The sequence below is a fragment of the Myotis daubentonii genome, chromosome X (genome assembly GCF_963259705.1).
Source record: "Myotis daubentonii chromosome X, mMyoDau2.1, whole genome shotgun sequence".
Classification (NCBI taxonomy): Eukaryota; Metazoa; Chordata; class Mammalia; order Chiroptera; family Vespertilionidae; genus Myotis; species Myotis daubentonii.
The window spans coordinates 6,188,339-6,202,415 of record NC_081861.1 but is presented as its reverse complement, the minus strand read 5'-3'; the positions used below and the strand labels follow the sequence as shown (position 1 = coordinate 6,202,415).

Sequence of the window (14,077 nt, the reverse complement as noted above, 5' to 3'; positions counted from 1 at the left end):
TTGTCCTAAAAGTTCTCTTTAAAATTATATATACATACACATGGTTACACATATGCAGAGATACACATACATATACATACACATATATACAAATACATAAACATACATGCACAAAGACACATGTACATTTGTATACATATACATATATATTTCCCCTTGGTTGGGTCTGTAGTAAGGATCTCTAGATCACCAGGCTTCAAGTTCCCTTAGCTAACAGTGAGGAGTGAGTGGGCCTTTATAACTCTGTATCCCTCCATGGTGATCAAGCAGGTTTCCCCTCTTCTGTCAGATAAACAAGCCATGCATTGTTCTGTTCACCGGACGGTGTGCACGCTTCCCTTCCTGCTGAGCTGGCCAGAACCAGCTTGGATCCCTTCAAGTGGGGCAGGTGGAATGTGCTGTTTGTGGGGAGACTGAAAGAGCCACAAAAAGTAAACAGCTAATCAAGGACATTCTTTTGTGCTTCCCTTGTCTGAACATATTATTTTTTATTGATGAGAGAGAGAGAGAGAGAGAGAGAGAGAGAGAGAGAGAGAGAGAGAGAGAGAGAGAGAGAGAAACATCGATGTTAGAGAAAAACATCAATCAGTTGCCTCCCAAATGTGCCTTAACCAGGGATCGAACCTGCCACCTTTCAGTGTAGGGATTATGCTCCAACCAACTGAGCCACACAAGCCAGGGCTCTAAACACTTTCAAAAAAGGAAAGACCCTGCAGTAGGTTATAGGCCAGACATCCTGACTAAGCACAACCTCAAGCAACAGGGGCCATATTGTTCCTCTTGCCCTAGAGTACAGCAGAGTCATGAGTCTCTTTCTGCTTGCTCCTTACCTGTCCTCCTAGGTCTCTCCTGAGGGGTCTGCTGGGAGCCAGGCTCAGAAATAGTTAGTGATATCTGAATATATTGAGTTGACAGCCTACTAACACAGTTAGAGATTGACTCCTTCCAGAATTGGTTCTCATCTCTCCTCTTACCTCTCCCAACAGTCTTTATAAGGACTCTTCTGGGAGCTAGCTTTTGGCTTATCTGCTACTTCTAAGCCTGCATGTGCCTACCCCCAGTGCACCCATGCCCACTTCTTATCCTCTGAGTTCTTAGAAAATAAGCAGTCATCTTTACCTACCTAGGAGGCTATACCTAGTCATGTTATCTGGATCTCAGCTCTGCTAAGTGAGAGGGTGCCCCTTTTATTCCCACCCCGTCTTCTAGCTTCTTTCCCAAATCCCATACTGGCCAAACTGCTCACATTTTTCTCTTATCTTTCCTTGTCGAAGAATTTCTCAAGTATATGCTGTTCGTGCCCTCCTGCCTATCCTATCACCTCTTCTGGTGACTACCCAAATAATTCTCCCACCCCACCTCCCTACCCCAGCTAGTCCTATGAACATGCTTGTGCCACTAGTCCTAATTTCTTCAGCCTCCCCTGGCTATTGACAGGGTCAGACTGCTATAAAACTCATTGCTCTTTATTTTGTTAAGAAGTGGGGATCAAAAGCACTTTTATAGGCTGGGTTACTGAGTGGAAGAGGGAAGGTACTTGGCGACCAGAAGATTAGGGAAGACTGGACACCCAGGACTGAGTAATGACATTAGAAGAGACTGTTTATCCTGATCTTTGTCTTTTCAGGGCAGGGTTTATTCCCTAGTGTACTGCTAATGGTATTGTATTCCTTAGTGTGTTGTTAAAGTGTGATTATCATACCTGCAGCATTAGCATACTGTAGAGCTTGTTAGAAGTTCAGAATCTGGAGCCTACTCTAGACCTATTGAATTAGAATCTGCATTTTAACAAGATGCCCAGGTGATAAGTATGCCCACTAAAGTTTGAAAAGCTCTATTCTAGAGTACTAGGTTTGGCTTTTGTATCTTCTCTGAACTAATTCTTTTTCTTTCATCTTCATTAGGATTAAAGAAGTTATTCTTCATGCTACTAATGGTATCTTGCCTATTATTACTTTGAGTAGACAATAATAGTAATAAAATATGCTGTTTACTAAATGTCTACAGATGAGTAAATTGAGGTTCTGCAACATGCTCAAGGTCAAACTAGTTAAGGCCACACCAGATCCATATGCCCACAAAAATCTCCAAACTTTACCTATATAGTACTTATAACTACTGAAGGAGTATCTATAGACTTACTTGAATGATATCTGCCTTTTGTGGAATAAACATCAACCCAGACTTCCCTAGGAGGTACAGAGGGAAGAGAGGGGAAGTGGCCTCTAACCTCCAGGAATGATTTCCCCAGAGAGGAAAGGCCCTAGCATATTTCTTGTCCTGTGGAGCTCACGTAAGCCCCTTCAGGAGCCAGAATTTGCTGGAATTGGGACCAGAGGTCAAAGGAAACTGGAGTGGGAATCAGGAGGATTATGAAGGGAAATCCCCAAGAGAAACTAAATTCTGATGCCTGAGGTTGGACTTAGAGTGTGCAACAAACTCATGTGGGGCTATTCTGGGTTCTGGCTATTGCACAAGTCAGTGAGGACATCATTTGAAGCTCCAGCCTTGGGCCTAGGACTATTACATCATGTCATGCTACAGCTAGAAGGGTTGTTGGTGATGATGGAGTCCAATGTTTTATTTTGCAGAGAGGAAATAGAAGCTCAGAGAGGGGGAGTGAGTTGCCAAAGGTCAGAGCAAATTCATGGCAAAGCTAGGGATGCTAACCCTGAGTGCCACTCTTCTGGAGGTGGAGTCTCTGGTGTGAAATAGAGTTTTCTTTGGGTCAGCTCAGGTGCCCATAGGAAGCACAGACCTTGTAAATATGACTCAGAATGGCTTATGAGTCTTTATATCTCAGTAGGACCTTCACCTTGGGAAAATCTCTAGGTCACATACCCCCAGTTGTGTAAAATCAGCTGTAATGCTACTTGCTCTTCTTGTCCTAGAAGCTACTAGGCCTGGATGATCTGGGATTTGCTTTTTGGGGGCCCAGAGGACCTGCAGAGATGGCTGGGTGGGGTCAACTCAGTCCAGGAAGTACAGGAATTCTTTTAAGTGTATGTGTCTGGGGTATTTTTCTCTCTCAGTTACGTGTATTTTTAAAAATTCTTTTTAGACACCGCTTTATCTTTCCCAAACATCATTTCCTTGCTCCTTTCCTGAGTTCTAGCAGTGGCTGGGGGCCCAGCTTCCTTATTGGCCTCTAAGCTGTGGAAGGGGGCGGGCCAGGGCACAGAGGAGGCTGGAATCAGGAACAGGGGGGCTGTTTATGCTACTGGAACTGCCCTTCATCCTTCCCCTTGCCACCAGGGTGCTGGCTGGTTTCTTGAGCAGGGTCTTCACTCCTATTGAGTTCTTGACACTGGCTTTCATTCACTAAGGCTGTGGCTACATCTAGGGCCAACCAGGCTACTGGTCATACCTTGCCTTCAGTACCACTCTTTTCTGTTCTTGGAATCTGGACCTGGCTGTGCCTGGGCCCCTTGGATCACACTCAGGAGGTCTTAACTGAAAGGCAGATGGCTCTCAGCTAAGGGAGGATCCAGCTTGCTAAAAGAAGTCCTAGGGGCTGGCTGGAAGGATTGTTGATGAGCATCTGAGCTGATTGGATACCCAGCTCTCTCCTAAGCCATCTCCCCACCCTGGGCAACTATCCTGGTAGGTACAACTAGTAGCCATGGCTACAATGGCTGCTGTCTCTCCCCCTACTTCTGCTTTCTTTCTTCAGTATCCCTTACTTTTTGCTTCTAAATAAGGAGTTTTGGGGTAATAAATGAGGGGGCGTGTGTTTGATGTTAGTCCTGAGCCATCCTTAGAAGAAAGGGTTAGTTGCCTCCATAACTAGGCCTAGAGCTACCTGGCTAGTGGTTGCCATTTTCTTACCTCTCTGCTTATTTCTCCTCATCCCACTTCCCCACTGCCTAAAGAAGGTATGGTTTAAACTCTAGGACTACTGGTTTCCCTTTCTATCTGCTTCTTGTTTTAAATATATATTTTTATTGATTCCGGAGAGGAAGGAAGAGTGAGAGAGATAGAAACATCAATGATGAGAATCACTGATCAGCTGCCTTCTGCACGCCCCACACTGGGAATAGAGCCTGCAACCCAGGCATGTGCCCCAACTGACCGGGAATCAAACCTTGACTTCCTGGTTCATAGGTCGACGCTCAACCACTAGGCCTGCTGGGCTTGATTGCTTCTTGAGGGATTGGCTAGGAGATGCCTCAGGTATACAAGCTTTTTGAGACAGATTGCTCTTTGAGGAAGAGTAGTTGTGTGGTATCCTAGAAAGGGCTGAAGTAGCTGAGCCTCATTAACAACTGCTGGTGACTAGCTGTGTGCTCTTAGCAAAAGCAATTCAGCTCTCTGGGTTTTTGTTTTCTAATCTGTAAGAGGGGATAATAATAGCTCTTATAGATAAGGTTGGAGTGAGGATTGAATCAGCTAATGCATGCAAAGTGCATATCTTAAACATGGCAGACGGATCACGAGAATTCTCGCTTCATATCACACAGTGTTTTACAAAGTATCATAATTTAAAAAGGTGTTAGCTTGTAAGAACATGTAATAAATAACTTCAAAAAGCAATGGGTATTTAATTTTAAAGCGTGCCTTTAACATTTATGTAAAACGTTTTTTTGTACTGGCGCAATAAAAACTTATCTGGCCACTGGGTAAAGCTAGCAATAAAACTACTGGTCTACAATGTGTTAAGTATTCAATAAATCGTCCCTGTTGTTACTTTTTAAATTTCATAGTATTTCAGGTACTACGCTGAGTGATTTCACATATGGGACTTCATCCACACTACAACTCTTGAGTAAGGGATGGTTATCTTCCCCATTTTACAGATAAAGAGTCTACAACTCAGAGAAGTGATTTGCCCAAAGTGACAGCTAGGATGGGAATGTAAATGTAGACCGTATAGACTCTTCAGGAATAATTATAGACCAAGTATTCGACTCTCTATATAGTTTCCTCTCCTTTCCCAAACTATGGCTAGGAGATTCCAGCTGTGGCTACAGATCCTCTGTTAGGATTTTCTTTCCCCAGCTTATATTTTCCCCCAAGTGATCCCAAAGCTCCCACTGCCTTGTTTATGTATACGTTGGGATTTTTTTCCCATTGCTAGAAAAGCCCTAAAGAGAGTAGGGGCCTTTTATTTTCCAAATGAAGCAAGGGAGTGGTACAGCAGAACTTTGACAGTGGATGGACAAATCTGGGTGGGAGTACTATTGAATCATTAAGACAAGTCTGAGCTGATAACCTTTATTATAGTACATATTTATTGACAACTTGCTATGCATCAAAGTCTGTTCCAGATGCTTTGAGAATATTATCTAATCCCTACAATAATCTAGCCAGGTAAGGATTATTGTTCCCTTTCTTAGATAAGAAAAGAGCTCTGAAGCTCAAATGGGTTATGTGACTTGCATAAAATCACACATCCAAAGTGGTCGAGTTAAGATATGAACCTAGAAAAAAAGGGCACATCTATAATACATTCAACAATAAAGATAAATTTTTAAAGAAGATATTAACCTAGATCTGTCTCACTTATTTTTGCCTCATTGCCTATGGACTCAGTATAGTTGGTAGGATGAGACTAACATATATGAAATAATGATGAACAGTATAAAACAGATTATTATTATTAGGGACTAAATTGTGAGTACTAAATTACTAAGGGCAAGCTCCTTGAAGGAAATGGCACTTGAGCAGTACCTTCAAGAACAGTTGGAATTTAGATTAACAAAATGGGAGGGGGCATTCTAGGCAAAGGGAACAGTCATAGTAATAACTAAAATTGGTTGGGGGCTTACCAGACCCTGTTCTAAGCAGTTGGCATGCATTGTCTCATTTGATCTTTACAAACCCCGTTAATTAGATACTATTATCCCCATTTTACTGCCATGGCAACTAGAGCTCTGAGAAGTGAAGTCACATAGCTAAAGCAACAGAGCTAATGAGTGTTGAAAGTAGGACTCAAACCAAGGTGGTTCAAGTCCAGAGCTTGTGCTAGGTTCTACTGGAAAACCATCAGCAAAAGCACAAAACTGGTTGCAGAGTGTGACTGGAGCAGAGATATGAGAGATTGGATTGGGTGGGTAAAGACAGCTTTGAAAGTCTGATCCAGTTTATATTTAATGCAAGATAGAGTAAGAAATAGGTAGCCATTGAAGATTCTTGAATATGAGAGTGCTAGAATTCAGTTGGTGTTTGACATGATATGATCTAAAACTAGTGACCGGAGGTGAAACAAGGGGAGACTGGCTGGCAGATTGACATAATATTTTGAATGTAAATTGTTAAGGGCCTGGACTAGAACAGAAGATGTTGATGGTAGGTTATGTGTAGGAGAATTGTGATTATGTGGAATAGTCTCAGTGAGAATGGAGAGAGAGAGACACACACACACAGAGAGGCTCAAAGCCAGAGAAAAAGAAGACTCTGTAGAACTCAATAAGTAATTTGACAGTTGGGGAGAAGGTGGTTTTAAGACTGACTGCTAATCTTTTAATCCCTGGACTAGGAAGAACTTCAGGAATCTTAGATGTGGATGAAGAGCCCAAAATGAGAGAGGTTCCCTGTTCTCCACTGTGTCCTCAGTGCTTAGTGGTACTGTACATAGTTGGTACACAATACATACTAGTACATAGTATTTCTGTGAGATACCTTATAAATAGTTATTAATGAATGACTACTGGGTACAGATGCTGGGGAGATTTCTAGCATCAGGGCTTTGTGTATGAGCATGCTCCTAGCTCTCCCTCCCAACCCCTGCCCAGGGCTTTCTTGAGCCTTCAGCCTCCCTGCTGTGCACTCTGAAATCCATAACAGAACAATGTGGTTAAATGTGGGAGCCTCACCTGGCTTTCATCCCTATAAATCTTAGTCACTGCTGCTGACCTGTGTGACTCTGGTTCCTGACCTTTGACAAACAGCTTCCCCTGCCCTTCCTTTTACACCTCCTTGTCTGTGTCTGGCATGTTACCACTCAACCCATGCTTTTCCCAGCAAGGCCATTCTCCTCAGAATTATATTTTTAGGCCTTAGCTCTCTAGAGCCTTGCACTGCTTGGATTTTCTGTGTTTCCACTGAATTATCCCACTGTGTAACAAGCTTCTGAAAACAGGGGCCCTTACCTTAGTCAACTCTAAACCCTTAGTATCTAGTATAGTTCTGTGGAAGAGAATTATAGACCAAGTAAATAAGCTATCATTCATTTACCTCTCGGTCATCTACGAACTTATCACCTGTTTCTCCTCCTCTGTCATTCATCTCTATCATCTAGTTCTCTCAACTATGTATTTCTCTATAATCATTCTCATGATTTTCTCCCGTGATTTGTTTTCCTTTGTATTATCTTTCCCTCTTACTCTATCATCTACCTGGCCCTTCCTTCTTTCCTTCCTTCCTTCCTTCCTTCCTTCCTTCCTTCCTTCCTTCCTTCCTTCCTTCCTTCCTTCCTTCCTTCCCTCCCTCCCTCTCTCCCTCCCTCCCTCCCTCCCTCCCTCCCTCCCTCCCTTCATTCCTCTCTGCCTCTCGTTATCCTCTCCCTCCTCCCTTTGTCCCTCTCTCATTCTCTCTCTCATCAATCTTTATCTTCTGGCACTACCCATGCCCCATGTGTGCTCTTCTCCGTACTATTCTTATCCACATCCAAGTGTGGAATTTATTCATATGAAATATATCAGAGGACAGGGATTGGTCCTTTTTAAGTCAATGAGTTCAGGAGTTATTGCTTCAGCTTCCAGCACCAGACAGACCCTGTGGTTGCATCCAGAGCCTTGGCCTCAGACCTGTTTCTCTTATTCACCCCTAACCTGCTGAGCAGAAATCTCCTGTCAGCCCAGCATGCACCTTTCACCACATTATTCTATTTTGCCTGGCAGGAGTTGGGGCTCCTTTGCACCACTTTTCTACATTCTCAGGTGTCTCACCTCTTATCCTTCACTCTCTCAAGGCCTTTAACCACTCTTTATTTAAATAACTCTGTCTTGTTCACTAATCTATAACTCTCAAGGGCAAAGACTATATTTGATTCATGTCTGTGTCACCAGAGCTATAAACAGATGGTATACAGTAAACATACAACAAATTCTTATCAAATGAATAAGCAAAGGTTGGAGAATTTGAAGCCCAGTGTTGTTCTAACTTCTCAATCACTGGCTTATTCCTTTCTTAGAGAAAATTGGGAAGATTGGCCAGATTGATTTTTTTCCTCAAAGACAACTTAGGGTAAAGTCACTGTTCATTGGTCGGCAACACTCATTTATTCCACAAATATTTACTGAGCATCTACTATGTGTTTGGCATCGCTATACATGCTTGGGATACACCTATGAACACAATAGCTGTGTGAAGCTAACATTTTGTTTCTCCAGGGATCACCCTTTGGGATGAAAGAGATTTGAGTACTAGGAGCTGAAGAGGGCCATTAATATTCCTATGCCAACTCCTTGCAAGATGTTGTATTTCATTTTAGGGAAAAAAGGGGTGGGGCGGAAGCTGCTTGGGAAGTGATTTCAGCTCTGGTTCTCTAAGCTGACTTCCTGTCCCTTTCTTGCTGTAGGAGAAACGCCCCTGTCAGTAGGCCGCACTCATGGCATGTGGCCAAGCTGCTGGAGGGATGCCCTGAAGCGGCTACCACCATGCATGTCCCTTCTGAAGCCTTCAGCTTGTCCTGGCATTCCGGCTGCAACACAAGGTGAGTTTGGAACTCTCCTCTCAAGGTGGTCTGGAGGGTAGGTAATGTGATCACTCCTTCTTCTCTGATCTAGTACCTTTTGGATGTTATAGAGCCTAGAGTGCTATAATGGAAAATGCAATGGGAGTCCAATCTGCATTCTAGTCCTAGTCTGCTTTTAATCCTGTAACTTTGGGTCAGTCCCATTCTTTCTGGAAAATGTTTCCTTGAAATACTTAACTTACTTGGCTTTTGAGACACATTTCCCTGCTTTTCATATGTTTCACCGGCTGCTCCCTTGCAGTCTCTTTCCATGGTTCCTCGTCACCTCTTCTTAGTGGAGGAGGACTCCAGGGCTCAGTTCTGCTCCTCTTCCCTGTTTACCATCACTCGCTGGCAATCTCATCCAGTTTTCATCAGCTCTTTCACTGAGCCAAAAACCTTCAGAATGTGATCTCCTTGAATAATAGGGTCTACTTGCAGTGAGTATCTCTCAATGCAGAGAGTGTGGTATAGTCTGTTGTTGAAACAACTTCCCATAAGAGGTAGACAACTATTTCAGCAAGCTCAGAGCCAGTAAAGCTGCTGGCCTTAGCTGCCTTTTCCCTCCCACAACAAGATCGTCCAAGAAGGGATTTCTGTTGAAGAGGTTCAGGGAAGCTCAAGGTTGAGTTGGCTCCCACTCAGTGACTTTACTTGGCATTGGAAGCCATAGGCTTAGTGCAGAGCCAGAGGCAATTTTGTTCTAGAAGAATACACAGAAACACATTTTGAGCTTGGTTCCTGTTGGAGTGGGGGTGTGGTTGTTTTGAGCAGGAAGGGTGGTGGGGTGGGTAGCAGGTCCCCTTGCCAACAAGGAATTAAAAGATTCTAGCCCAGAGGTCAAGGGAACAGAGTGGTTAAGGGGCAGTGCAGGGAACAAGAATTATGGGAGACTGATCTGAAAGTCTCATGAGCTCCTGCCACTACTCAGCTCTGGCTTTTTGAACTGTGGCCTTTCTGAGAGCAGCCTGCAACCTTTGTGGTTCTAGTCATAGGAGTTACTGGCATGACTTGGCTCAATTTGGCTTTGTGTGTGGGAAATCATATTTAAAATTCAAGACTGTGTCTGACCCTAGTCCCTTTACTTGCTCTCCCCAGTTTGCCTTTATCATGGAGAATGAGGGCGGCATCATGGTCAGGGGCGACTATACTATCAATATTAGTAGTAAAGAGGATGCTGATAACAATAGTCATGGAAATAGCAATCAAGAGAGCAGCCGCTACCATGTATTGAACTTTTGCTAGGTGCCCAGGCTGTGACAAGAGCTTTACATTTGCTATCGAATTTTACTCACAAAGCAACCTACTGATTCGGATATTACTATAGTCCCATTTAACAGATGGTATTAGTAGAAGAGCTAAGACAATGGACTTACAAAGGCCTGGGTTCCAATTCTAGCTCTGCTTCTTTAGTAGCTTTGTGAGGCTGTCAGTTTACTTGACCTCTTGAGGCTTCAGTTTCCTTAATTGTAAAATGCAGATGATTTCTTGCCTTAAGTTTGAAATGTGACACTCTAAAGTGCCTGGCACATCGTAGGTCCTTGGTAAATGGCCAGGATTACTATTGTCAAGAAGAAAACAGAGATGTCTCAATTCCAGCCCTGTCTGGGCCACATGCTAGAACTGAGTGATCTTCTGAAAAATAACCTCCTAAAAATCACTTCCTTTGCAGGGCTTGCTTTATACCAGTGGTTCTCATAGGTGTGGTCCCTGGACCAACAACACCAGTATTATCTGGCAACTTGTTAGAAGCAAAAATTCTCAGGATTTATCCAGACCTAAAACTTTGGGGATGAGGTCCAGTAACCTGTGTTTTGACATTCCCTCCGCGTGATTCTGATGCATGCTCAAATTTGAGAGCCACTGATTTTCAAAATGAGCTTTCTGAAATTGAATCAGACCTTTAAGGCCCCTCTCTAATGTTAATAATCTGTGATTGTATCTCCTGGCAGAGAGCCCCACGCTGACTCCCTGGGAACAGTGACAGGTCAGAAGCAATTCTAGATTCACTGACATCAAGCAGAACATAACCCCCAATGGAGACCTCACATTTTTAGTCTTTGGGATCTTGCCCCATCCTTCTTCCATATGCTGGCTTCTCTCCATTTTATCACATCACTGTAGTACCCCAGTGTCCATCTCTTTCCCTTACTTCCTTTCTCGCTGTATCTCACTTTCATTGGTGGCATAGGTGCCTCTGGGTTGTCTTGCCTTCTTCCATGGCAGGGCTGGCCACAGTGGGAAAAGGATTTGGTAATTTGGCTAACTAATGCCCTGTGTCTTACAGTGACGTGTGTGTGCAGTGGTGTCCACTCTCCCGGCACTGCAGCACTGAGAAAAGCAGCTCCATTGGCAGTATGGAGAGCCTGGAACAACCAGGACAAGCCACCTATGAGGGTCACCTCTTGCCCATTGACCAGAACATGTACCCTAACCAGCGTGACTCAGCCTACAGCTCCTTCTCGGCCAGCTCAAATGCCTCTGACTGTGCCCTTCCCCTTAGGCCAGAGGAACCAGCCTCTACAGATTGCATCATGCAAGGCCCAGCGTTAACTAAGACCCCTAATGGCAGACCTAATGTGGCTGAGTCCTCAGGAGGTAGTCGGCGCACCAATGGGGGCCAGCTGACTTCCAGCTCCCAGATGTCATCCCGCCCACAGGAGGTTCACCACTCAGGGCCTGCCAAGGCAGCCAAGGGCCCACCACAACCTCCAGTGAGGCGAGACAGTCTTCAGGCCTCCAGAGCCCAGCTCCTTAATGGAGAGCAGCGCAGGGCTTCTGAGCCTATGGACTCTTTGCAACAGAAGGAGAAACCAAGCCTAGATACTGAGCTATGCCCAAGGAACCCTCACAGGTTCTGCTGCCTCAATGGACAAGACCAAGTGACAAACGAGGGCCATCAGAATTGTGAGCTCAGCCAACCTCCTGAATCCAATCAACAGGGCTCTGAGCACTTACTGATGGAGGCCTCAAGCAAAGCTGTTGGATTTCAAAAATCATATGATTCCAGCCCACCCAGCAAGGCTTCAGCAGAGATAGCTAAGAGTTCTTCTTTTGGCAGCCCTCCACACCTCACAGGACCCACAGGCCATCGCCATAGTGCCCCTGAACAGCTGCTTGCATCCCACTTGCAGCATATGCACCTTGATACTAGGGGTAGGCAGGGGATGGAGCTCCCAACTGGACAGGATGGGCATGAGTGGACTCTGTCCCCATTGCATAGCAGCCATACAGGAAAGAAAAGTCCATGTCCTCCTATAGGAGGAACCCAGGACCAGCCCAGCAAAGAGAGAAAGACCAGGCCAGTGGATGATAGGCCTATGGGTTCGGGACACCAGAGGTCAAGCAGCTCCCCTCATGAAGAAGCTGGTGGACATCCTCCAGAAAGATGTTTTCAGGATCCAAACAGAGTAAACAGAGCAGGCAATGAATTGCCCAGCCAGCAGCCCTCTGCCTCTGGATCTCTTGTTCAGCAAACCAGGGACTGTTCTTCAACCACTAAAGTAGCTGGCACCACAGAGGCAACTGAAGAAGGGGACAATGAGCCCAAGGAGTGTAGCCGGGTGGGTGGTAGGCGAAATGGAGGGACCCGGGGACGCTCAATCCAAAACCGACGGAAGAGTGAGCGCTTTGCTACCAACCTGCGGAATGAAATTCAGAGGAGGAAGGCCCAGCTCCATAAAAGCAAGAGTCCCTTATCACAGCTGTGTGACACTAAGGAGCAAGTGGAAGAGGCCGAGGAGCCCCTAGAAAGTCCTCTACTTCCTGCCTCTAATTCACCTTTGCTACCTTCATATAAAAAACCACCTAGCCCCAGAGATAAGCTCTTTAACAAGAACATGATGCTTAGGGCTAGGTCTTCAGAGTGCCTTAGCCAAGCCCCTGAGAGCCATGAATCTAGGATAGGCTTGGAGGGCCGAATGAGCCCTAGCCAGAGGCCTGGCCAGTCCTCTTTGGGTCTGAACACCTGGTGGAAAGCATCTGATTCATCCTCTTCAGACTCTGAGAAAACAAGTGTCCACCGTGGAGTCTGTGGAGGTCATTGGAGATGGTCTCCAGAGCACAACCTGCAGCCGCATGTGGCACTAGCCACAGAAAGCTCTTCCAGCCCAGGAGATAACAAGGAATTGAAGGCTTCTACTGTCCAAGCCGGGGAGGAAGCCATCCTCTTGCCCTTTGCAGACAGAAGAAAGTTCTTTGAAGAGAATAGCAAATCCCTATCTACATCTCATTTGCCAGGTTTAACCACTCATAGTAATAAAACTTTTACCCAGAGACCAAAACCTATAGACCAAAATTTCCAGCCAAAGAGCTCCAGCTATAGGGAATTGAGGCGCCATCCCATGGACCAATCATATCATCCCACAGACCAACAATATCATGCCACAGACCAATCATATCATTTCATGTCATCCCTTCAGTCAGAAACTCCTACTTACTCAGAATGTTTTGCAAGCAAAGGACTAGAACAATCCATGTGTTGTAAGCCACTGCACTGTGGTGATTTTGATTACCACAGGACCTGCTCTTACTCCTGCAGTGTCCAGGGAGCTGTAGTACATGACCCTTGCATTTATTGTTCTGGGGAGATCTGCCCTGCTTTGCGAAAGAGAAATATGATGCCAAACTGCTACAACTGTCGGTGCCACCACCACCAATGCATTCGGTGTTCGGCTTGCTATCATAATCCCCAGCACAGTACCCTCGAGGACAGCAGCTTGGCACCTGGCAACGCTTGGAAACCCAGGAAGCCAACAGTGCAGGTGAGGACTTGGTACTTGCATGGGTGAGCTTCACTATTCTCTTTCTAAGGAGAAAGCAAGGTGAATCATTTGAAAACAATTATAATTTCTTAAAACGATATAGTCTTGGCTCCACCATATGGTAGTTTACTAACCTTGGGCATGACACTCAGCTATCAAAATTGCAATTACCTCATCTTTAGAGTTAGAATAAAATAACTTTTGCTTCATGAAATGGACCAAACTTGGATTTATACCCTGGCTGTATAATTGGTATTTGAGTGACCTTAAGCAAGTCATTCAACCACCAAAATTGGCAGTTATGTGATTTTTAAAGGGACAAATGAATTTTTATCTCATAAAATGCCAAGTACTAAATAAAGTCTTATTACCTCATCACCAAAGTGGCGTTTCCTAATGGCTGCCTCATAAATCAGTTGTGAGGATCAAATGAGATTGTGTATATAGTGTCAGAGCAGTACTTGATACAAAACAGCATGTATTCCATTTCCTGCTTTAAAACTATTTGGAGCTCCAAAATTTGCAAATGGTCCCCCAGGCTTTGCTTTTAGGGATCTGACCTGTCCGGTTTTCTAAAGGATAAATCCTTCCCCCTCTTCTCCAATTTCTTTCTCTGTCAGAGACCCAGGTTTAGACT

At 44.7% G+C, this 14,077-nt stretch overlaps 1 protein-coding gene across 4 annotated transcripts in view; it reads left to right on the top strand.

The window, feature by feature from the left end:
* The window catches only part of SHROOM4 (shroom family member 4), a 216,787-nt gene that overhangs the window by 160,096 nt on the left and 42,614 nt on the right, over positions 1-14,077 (top strand). For 3 of the 4 annotated variants that reach the window (XM_059680262.1, XM_059680259.1, XM_059680260.1), the window contains 2 exons: positions 8,522-8,656; positions 10,965-13,440. In XM_059680262.1, coding sequence (XP_059536245.1) covers positions 8,522-8,656; positions 10,965-13,440 — 2,611 coding nt within the window. Of the gene's footprint in view, positions 1-3,258; positions 3,604-8,521; positions 8,657-10,964; positions 13,441-14,077 lie in introns of those variants that run through there. The other variant, XM_059680261.1, reaches the window with a different exon arrangement.